At 46.7% G+C, this 9181-nt stretch overlaps 1 protein-coding gene across 1 annotated transcript in view; it reads right to left on the minus strand.

Annotated features, from left to right (window-relative positions):
• Positions 1–548: 548 nt before the first annotated feature.
• Positions 549–9181, minus strand: part of LOC308196563 (inner centromere protein A-like) — an 18536-nt gene continuing 9903 nt past the window's right edge. Inside the window, exons 12-19 of the mRNA XM_080595699.1 lie at positions 9090–9176; positions 7713–7823; positions 7236–7366; positions 6938–7016; positions 5918–6034; positions 5562–5672; positions 1433–1589; positions 549–883 (exon numbers count right to left, since the gene is read on the minus strand). Coding sequence (XP_080451825.1) covers positions 678–883; positions 1433–1589; positions 5562–5672; positions 5918–6034; positions 6938–7016; positions 7236–7366; positions 7713–7823; positions 9090–9176 — 999 coding nt within the window. The 3' untranslated portion in view covers positions 549–677. The remainder of the gene's footprint in view (positions 884–1432; positions 1590–5561; positions 5673–5917; positions 6035–6937; positions 7017–7235; positions 7367–7712; positions 7824–9089; positions 9177–9181) is intronic.

Consider the following 9181-nt stretch of genomic DNA (forward strand, 5'->3'; position numbering starts at 1 on the left):
ACCCTTTTCCAAGTGAGAACTACAAAATAAATCTACCTCCTGCCCAAGCAAGACTGTACCCTTAACCCTCCTAAGAAAACAGCACCAAGAACTTAGCTGAGGCTCTATTTTTCCTTTAGAAAAAAGAGAGACAAAAAGTCTAAATGTCCTGTCAAGGGTTTAAGCTGTCTGAACAGACTTCTCTAGCTAAAGAAAAAAAAGATTCTGGCTCAGTAGCAACAGATCACAAGAATGCAGGGTCAAAAGATACCTGCTGATAGAAACATTGTTATATACATAAGTATTCTACCAAATGAGTTACAAAACTCATGATTTCCCCTGTGTTGATTTAAAATTTTTGATCTTCCCTACAGCAATTTCATAGCTTTCTTGTGAAAGATTCTGCAAGTAAGCTGAGGAAACGTGTAAGAGAGCAGGATGTCTCCAAATACGCGCACAAACCACAGCCATCAACCTCAAAGACCTCAAAGCACACTGGCTACAGTCACCAGCTACAGCCAGCACCATCCCCCCATAGCGAGGGGAAAAAAGAGAGACAAGCATTGATGGAATGTTTAATGCAACAGAACTTTAATGTTTTTATACAAAAAAGGCTTAAAATTGTAAATATTATGTATGCTAAAAACACACAACCTGATATGTCACACTGTCAAGAAAACACATTTCTTTGCATTTTCTCAGTTCTTGAAGTTGCAGGTGGGGCCACACGCAGATTTGGTCCCAGGCGGGGAATGCCAGACTGCTGAGCTTGTGCGTTTGAAGTATCGAGGCTTGCTCTTGCCAAAAATATCCTCCAGCTTAGGGCTTGCAATTAACCCAAAGAGCTCGTTAACATCCACTGGGTGATAGTATTGGTGGACAATGGCTTGATTAAGCTGAGACCCTAAAAAAATATTAGAGAAGCAGACTTATCAACGGGTTCTCAGTCCTTTGCTTATGGTAGGTATCCCTTCCCTCAGGGCCAACAAGATAGTTACTCCTTTACATCCATGCCTGAAAAAAAAACTGTTGCAACCCATACAGTGAGTACAATTAACAATTTTCCTGTTCATTGCAGAGCTCTGAACTCCAAACTCATCTTCAGGTTGCCAACAGTGCTTGTCTTAAGTCACTCATCACCGCATTAAAGATATCCCAAACCTACCACATCTTGGTTTCCCCTCAGGAGGATGGGCTGCTTCATCAGTAGTGAGCCCCCACCGTTCTTTCACCCCCCAAATCCAAACATACATACAGGACTCTGGTTTAACTCCAACACAACAGCACTTGCAAGAAAACAGATCCGGTCCCCCTCGCAGCCAGCAGCTGCCAGCACTGCAGTCTCACACACTCCTGAACTGCACTTTAGGGAAGTTGAGATGACACTGAGCAAGTCCAGGAAGCTCCAGCTTCCCAAGGAAAGAACTAGAGCCCAAAGAAACTTGGCACCTACCATCAGCCCAGGCAGGGACAGGCTTCCGAGGTGCACTCTCATCATCTGTGGAATCATCGCTGTTCAGATCCATCCCATAGTTATTTTCATTTACCTTTGGGGACCTGAAAATCTTCGTGCTCTTTGGGGGCTTTAAACAGGATGTGGAAATAGATTTCTGAAAGCACAGAGAAAGCACTTATTAGGGCAGGAAGCAAACCTTGCAGCCTGACAGAAGAGGTTGCTTTGCTAGGGCGGGCTAACCAGACCCATGCAGTCTGACCCCCTGCAGGCACCTCAAAGCTCTGGCACTAATGAGACCAACAGGCTGCACAAAGATCCCGGATGAGATCCCACAGCAATATAGCGTTAAGGTATCTAGGTAGTATCCTCACACTGACCATAAGCCAAAAGTTAAAAGGTAAGTTGGCAATGCCCTATGTTGGGCAAGGAATTTTACAGTAAAGGGAAGGTAGCCAGAAACAGACAGACTTTCAAAGCAGATTTCACATTCATTTTCATCCTTAGTTCAAGAAACCGGAGACCAAAAAGGTTACTCAACTGTGTATGGGAAGCCTTTGACCTACACATTATCTGTAATATTCTTACTTACAGGTAACTTGGGTTGAGATTTCCTGTAACATCCAGAAGTACTCACATCCCTCCTTTTTCCCTGGGGTCTGATCTCTGTTTTGAAACCTTATCTTGCTGAAAGCCAAGCTACAGCCCAGGACTGTGTACCGCAGCAGGGAATGCAAACTGTTTGCTCAACCTGCAGCTCCCAAGCTGTGATGAAGGGCCTCCCAGTACCTGGCCAGGAAAAAAGCTAAGGCTCCATTTCACTTTGAAGCCGCAGGCCAGAACAGCACCAGTCAAAGCTCGGAGGGACCCTTGGAGGGACCCCCTGGCTTTGTGCTGATGACCAGAAGACCTGACAGTTGTTATGTAGCACAGAACTGACAGAGAGAGAAACCAAGGCAGCATCATTATGGAGAAATCCTCCCAAAACCTTAAGAGCTCAACATACTGGGGGACCTCTCTGAAGTGCCTGCATGCTAATGCATGCAGTACAGGACATGTGCCTGATGAAATAGAGAGGTGCGTACAGCTACAGGACTACAGCCTTGTTGGGATCATGGAGATGTGGTGGGATGGCTCCCATGACTGGAGAGCTGCAGTGGAAGGCTACAGGCTCCTTGGGAAGGACAGGCTGTGAAGAGGTGGAAAAGGACTTGCCCTTTATATGAAGGAGAGGCTAAAGAGTGCAGAGAGCTCTGCCTGGGATGGGTAGACAAGGAGCTAACTGAGAGCTTTTGGGTCAGAATTAAAGAGGGCAGGGATATAGCTTCTGGTGGGGGTCTGCTACAGCCTGCCTGACCAGGAAGAACAAACTGATGCCTTCTGACAAAGAGATGGGGGGGCTTAAGACCCCCAATACCTACTGGAGGGGCAACACAGCAGGATATAAGCAATCCAGGAGGTTACTGGAGTGCAGCAGCGAGGGCAGCTTCCAAGAGATAGAGGAACCAACAAGGAGAGGTACTCTCCTGGACCTCACACTCACCACCAAGTAGTGGCTTGTTGGGAATGGGAAGGTCACAGCCTCGGGGGCAGTGCCCATGAGATGGTGACATTCAGGTTCCTGATGGCAGTGAGGTGGGCACATAGTAAACTGACAGCCCCACACTTCAGGAGAGCAGGCTTCAGCCTCTCCAAGGATCTGCTTGGAAGAGTCCCACAGCACAAGGCCCTGGAGGGAAGAGGAGCCCAATAAAGCTGGTTAATATTCAAGGATCATCTCCTCCAAGCTCAGGATTGGTGCATCCTAACAAATCAAGCAACGGTGCCAGGAGGCCTGCATGGTTGAACAAGGCACTCCTGGCCAAACAAACGCAGGATGGAAGCGTACAGAGGGCAGAAGCAAGGACAGGTAACCTGAGAGGAATGCAGAGACTGTCCGAGCATCCAAGAAACTGAAACCCAAGTGAAATTGGATCTGGCCAAGGATGTACAGGACAAGAAGGGCACCTCTAAATACATCAGTGATGAAAAGAATGAAGAGACGACTCTGGAAAACGTGGGCCCATTGCTGAGCAGGATGGGGTACCTAGTTACAGAGCACAAGGAAAGGCTGAGGTCCTGACTGCCTTCCTGGCCTCAGTTTTCACCAGCAAGCTTTGCCTCCAGACAGCCCAGGTCCCAGAGGCCAAGAGGAAAGGCTGGAACAAGACAGATGTGAGGGGAAGCAGCCACAGATGCTGAGGGAGCTGGCAGGCATCAGTGCAAGCAGGAGGACCGGGGGAACTACAGGGCAGTCAGGATCACTTTGGCCCCTGGGACGGTGACTGAGTAGCTCATCCTGGAACCTATTTCGAAGGACAAAAGAAATTATCCCCTGCCACCAAAAAAAAATGACAATAACCCACAAACAACAGGAATAGTCAGCATGGATTCACCCAGGGCAAGTCCAACTTCATGAACTTGATTAGCTTTTAATGAAATAACCAGCCTGGTAGATGAGGGGAGAGCAGCAGATGTTTACCTGGACTTCAGGTAGGCCTTTGGCACTGCCTCTGATAAGATCCTCACAGATAAGCCATTAGAGCATGGTCTGGATGCGTAGACAGTGAGGTGGACTGAAAACTGGCTGAAGAGCCAAGCCCAGAGGGTAGAGATCAGTGGTGCAAAGTCTAGCTGGAGGCCAGTAACCTGTGGTGTGCCCCAGGGGTCAATACTGGGCCCAATCTTGTTCAAGATCTTCATTAATGGTGTAGATGTCAGAGCTCACCCTCAGCAAGTTTGCTGATGACACCAAAGCAGGAATGGCTGATGGGCCAGCAGGTCGTGCTGCCATCCAGAGGGACCTGGACAGGCTGGAGAGAAGGGCCACAGAGATGAAGGGACTGGAACCTCTCTCCCATGAATAATGGCCAGAAAAGCCAGGACTCTTCAAGCCAAGAGTGTTTGAAAGCTCAAGGTGGGAATCTTATCCACATATATAAATACCTGAAGGGAGGCTGCAAGGAAGATGGAAACAGGCTCTCTAGTGGTGCCGAGTGGGCACAAAATCCAGGAGGTTCCATCTAGACATCAGGAAGCACTTCTTTGCTATGATGGTATTGAACAGGCTGTCCAGAGAGGTGGCAGTCTCTCTCTTTGGAGGGATTCAAAAGCTGTCTGAAAACAGTCCCAGGCTAGCTGCTCTAGGTGGCCCTGCCTGAGCAGGGGAGTTGGACCAGAAAACCTCCAGACATCCCTTCCTACCTTCACCACTCTGGTATTCTATGAACCCTGTATCTGCAGGGTACTTGGACTGAATACAAACACAAGAATAAGAGAATGTAGAGGAAGTATACATATATCTGTAGAAATACAAGAAGCATCACTGTACCCTGTGACTTGATCACTCTTTTTAGAAATTTTCTTCTCCTGGTTTTGTAGAAAAGCCCCAGGAGAACATACTACATACCTTCAAGTACTTGGCTTTTGTACGCATGGCTCTACCACTCAAACCCATTCACATGTTTCACAGTAGGTCTAGTTTCTACTCTTTAAAGCTCTCAAATTAGAGACAGAAGAAAGAAGTCCAGCAAGATGAAGAGGTGCCGGTCAGACACAGGACAAGAGAGCCTAGGAAGGGGAGGTCACTGGGATAGGATGTACTCAGGGCTGTTTGGCTCTTTGAGCCGTGTTTTCTGCACCCTTCCAGATTTTAGGAATAAACAGCTCCAGTTCAAACTCCTGGACATTCAAGCAGCCGAATAGCAAGACTTTACAGGCAGGTCTGAATGAGTTTTGCTACAGTGCAGCTGAAGGCTCTGCAGACTAAACTGACACCTCATGGTGTGCTGCCATCATGTGGTCATTCCCAACAGCTGTTCAAAGATACAAGATTTGTTTTTCCTTCTGGTTCTCCTGTGCTGAGCTCTCGGCCAAGCACCAGAGAAGACAGTCTTCCCGGTCCTTACTCTGCACAAACTCCAGTTAACCCCCTACAGCCTACATTAAATGATTTCACCTCCTGCTCATCTCCCTTCACCTCACTGCTTCACCACTGCTGAATAATAAATTTGCAGGCTGATTCCAAACCACTGGAGTCAATTAGACACAACAGACCCATTTCAAGGGCTCCACTATAACCTAAGCTCACCTTTACGGTTTTGCTCAGACATGTGTTGGATGCAGCAGAGGATGATTCTGGTTGCTTGATTTTTTTCTCCTCTGCCAGCTGCTGCCAGGGCTCCTCCAGATCATCTTCTTCCTGTCAAGACGTAAGAATTCAGTCATTCTTCATTCACATTCACTGAAATGAAAACAACCAGACTATCTCTGGAATTTAGCCATATTTTCGGGGGGCCCTTGATAAAATCCTCTGTCCCTGTCTTCTTCTGCATGGCAAAAGAAGAAAAATCAGAAATCATGCAGATGAACTGAGAGCTGACTTTGCTCAGAAAGATCAGAAAATCTTTTGCTCAGATCAGCGAGGTCTCTAGAGCCCACACTCACCTTTATCACCTTCACCGTGCTCACCCAGGTATCAGAAGTCATTGCAATGGATTCTGGTTGCCTGACTCTCTCCTCCTGCCCAAGCAGCTGGTACAGCTCTTTTGGGCTCTCTCTGGCCTAATAAAGAGGAAAGCTTTTCACTGCTAGAGCTCCTTTTCAACCAAAAGCACTTTATCCAGAAGTTTCTCCTGCCACTATCCTTAGCAGGGAAGAACAACACATAGCTAACAAAGGCAGGGACTGTAGCCTCTTCGAATTAGATTCAGCTTCTCCCTTTCTGGAGGAGTTTTTGCTGTGTCTCACTCCAGCCCAGTTGCTGGTTATACATAAATAATTCAGACCTTCATTAAAATTATATAGGAAAAAATACAAGTTTGGAAGTCATTAGCCTAGTGAATAAGAGCAGCAAGAGCAAAAAGGAAAGGAAGAATTTATCCTTAAGAGTAGCAGCATTTGGGACTTTTTTTTAAACCAATGAAGAAGGCAGAAGAAATAGTGACATTAACTTAAGAGTGGAAAGAAAATGTTACTGTGATATTTTGAGACAAGCAGACTAAGCCATGACTTTGTGCAATAGCAAATGAAGTTACATGAAGTTATATGATACCTGAACCTTGTTATGGAGATCCCTCTCCAAATACAGGAAAGGAATATATATATATATTTTAAAGCATCTTACTAATTCCCATGCTCATTTAAACATCGGTGAGCATAATTTGGAGATGTTCCTCAGAACTGTGATACTAGTGTTAGGAGGCTGAGAATGCTCACCTGTTGACCAGAAAAATGACTCTGTAGCAGAACTAACTTATTCTTGTACAAACCCCAAGTCCTTAGAAGGACATCATGTTTGACTCAGTTTTATTTTATCTGTTTCCTCTAAATAAGGTAATAACAAGTTAAAAAACTTCAAATGGTAACAGGACTTGGAAAGCAAATCCAATCTTAAAAAGTAAGTCTGCTTATTCCAGGCCTTATTGCTTTAGAACAGAATTTGTCACAAGACCTCTAACTCCCCACCTTTATGTATTTTTCAGTAAACACCACTGGCTCCAGCTGAGGTTGTGGGGACTTCTCTCCCCCCTGCTGTTTGAGATCCCTGGGGAACAAAGCCACAGTTTAGTTACACAGGAAGCATGTTCCACCCGACCCTGCTAGTGTTCTTATAGCCTCTTGCTTTAGCACCCCAAACCTTTGGGACATCACATCACATGGCTGACTCACATCAGCCTCCCAGTTCCAGCAATACTGTTTATATTTACTGCTTCACCATGCCTGTTGCTAAGTCCCCTTCTCCAGAATAGAAACAGGATAATACCTCTCCTTTACTTGCTCCACCTGTCGCTGCTCTACAAGATGTTTCAGTTCCAAAGCTTTCTTTCCTTTTTCTTTCACTTTATCTTCTCTCCTTTTCTGCAGTAGTTCATGCTGCTCAAATTCGTCTTCCTCCTGAAGAAGAAGAACCCTTGTAACCCTCCAACTCACACAGGGAAAGATTGTAGGATATGAAATGACTGCTTTGAGAAAACCCATGCTTGTTATATGCCATTCTTATCTTCTACAGCCTGCCCACCTGTTGAACAGTATTTCCCTTCCGTCTCCACAAGTTCCCTCGTGCTCAAACCCAACATCAACTGTCTAGACAGAAGTCTTGCAGCACAGATGCTTCTGTTTCCCCAAATCTCTGCAGATCCTGGCAGTAACTTCTCCCTGTTCCACCAGGCAGGCCAGTACACAGGTTCCCTGCTATTCCTTTCCTTTTCTACACGCAGAAGAAACCTAAAGTTGCTCTTACCACCTTCAGGGTTTTCTGTTTCCGCGCATCAGTTTCTCCAGGTTTCTTTGACAGTTTTTTCTTGCTCCATTCCTCTGACACTCTCTCTTCCCGCACTTGTGAGAGGCGCACCTGAGAAAGACATTTGTCTGCTCCAGTGCCCGAGGATGCACATCACAGCCTTTTCCAAACGGAGGACGGGGAGAGCCTCTCCAGTCTGATACTTCAGGTCTGAGATTTCAAGACTGAGAACCCAGCATCCAACAAGAGGCTAATGTGCACTGGGTTTAGCACCAACCTTGTGCACCAAGTCTGACACTTACTACAGGTCATGTGAAGAGACACCCACCACCTGGAGAGTCTGGAAAAAAGAACAGAGACCGTTACCCAACTCCAAAATACATGCTTTCATCCTGTGTGTGATTCTCTGCAGAACAAGGTTCTAGTTTATGTTTTGCCTGCAGCACTGCTGTCAACTGAACTGCAGTACAAATTGGGGATCTGAAAGCTGACTGAGCCCCAGACACTGTTCCTTACCTGAGCTGTCTATCCCAATAAAAGCACTGGCATGTGCACAGCAGGAGACTAGCCAGGGCTACACATACTTTTGGCTGCTCAGGTTTTGGGAAAGGCTTAAAGGAGCACAATTCCTCTTCTTCCAGGGCTGACTCTTCCAAAGCTCAGTTTAGTCCACTCCCCAAAAGGCTGGTCCACTCAACCATCCATTTCCCTGGAGCTCTACCCAGGTCAGCCAGGCACAACGTCCCTCAGCCCTGCAGAACCTGCACTGCTGTACAGAAGCTGCACCAACACCTGCACACAGCTATCAACGGCTGATCCTGGCACACTCAACCTCTATAGGTCCTCAAAAAAGGGTAAGGGCAAAGCTTTAAAAACAGACCATACAAACACACACACAGCTGCCACCACATCTACTAGTCACGAGCATTCCTTGCTCACTTGGCAGCTATTCTTTTTCCTGCCATGCTTCTGCAGCCCCCTGTAGCCACCATGGCTTTGCTGTCTGCAACACTGTGCAAACAACTGAGTGCACTGTAAGCCCAGTAACGCTGTCTCACCTGCGGGGCCTTTTCACAAGACAGTCAAGGGATGCTACCACATTCCTTGAATGCAGAGCACCGTAAATGCTGCATGTCAGAACAGGAACAGTTAGAATCACTACAGAGGTATGGAGAACAAAGCCCTCCCCTTGTTACGCAGAGAATTTCAAAGTCTATTTTAGATGCAGACTTACCCACCACCTGATTAGTCACCATCAGCAGCAACCCAGTGCTTGCACACATCGTGCCAGTGGCCTGTCTGCACCCGCTCAGTCTCACAACTCCCTGACATAACACCATTGTCCCGAGTGGCCCAAAGCTTGGCCAGGCTTCTTACCTTCTCATCATTCTGTAAAGTCTTCTGTTGCATTCGCTTCTTCCTCTCTTCTTCCAGTTGTTCCACCCGCTCTCGAGCCTGAAGCGCCTTTT

The sequence above is a fragment of the Anser brachyrhynchus genome (assembly GCF_964034855.1).
Source record: "Anser brachyrhynchus genome assembly, chromosome: 5".
Lineage (NCBI taxonomy): Eukaryota > Metazoa > Chordata > Aves > Anseriformes > Anatidae > Anser > Anser brachyrhynchus.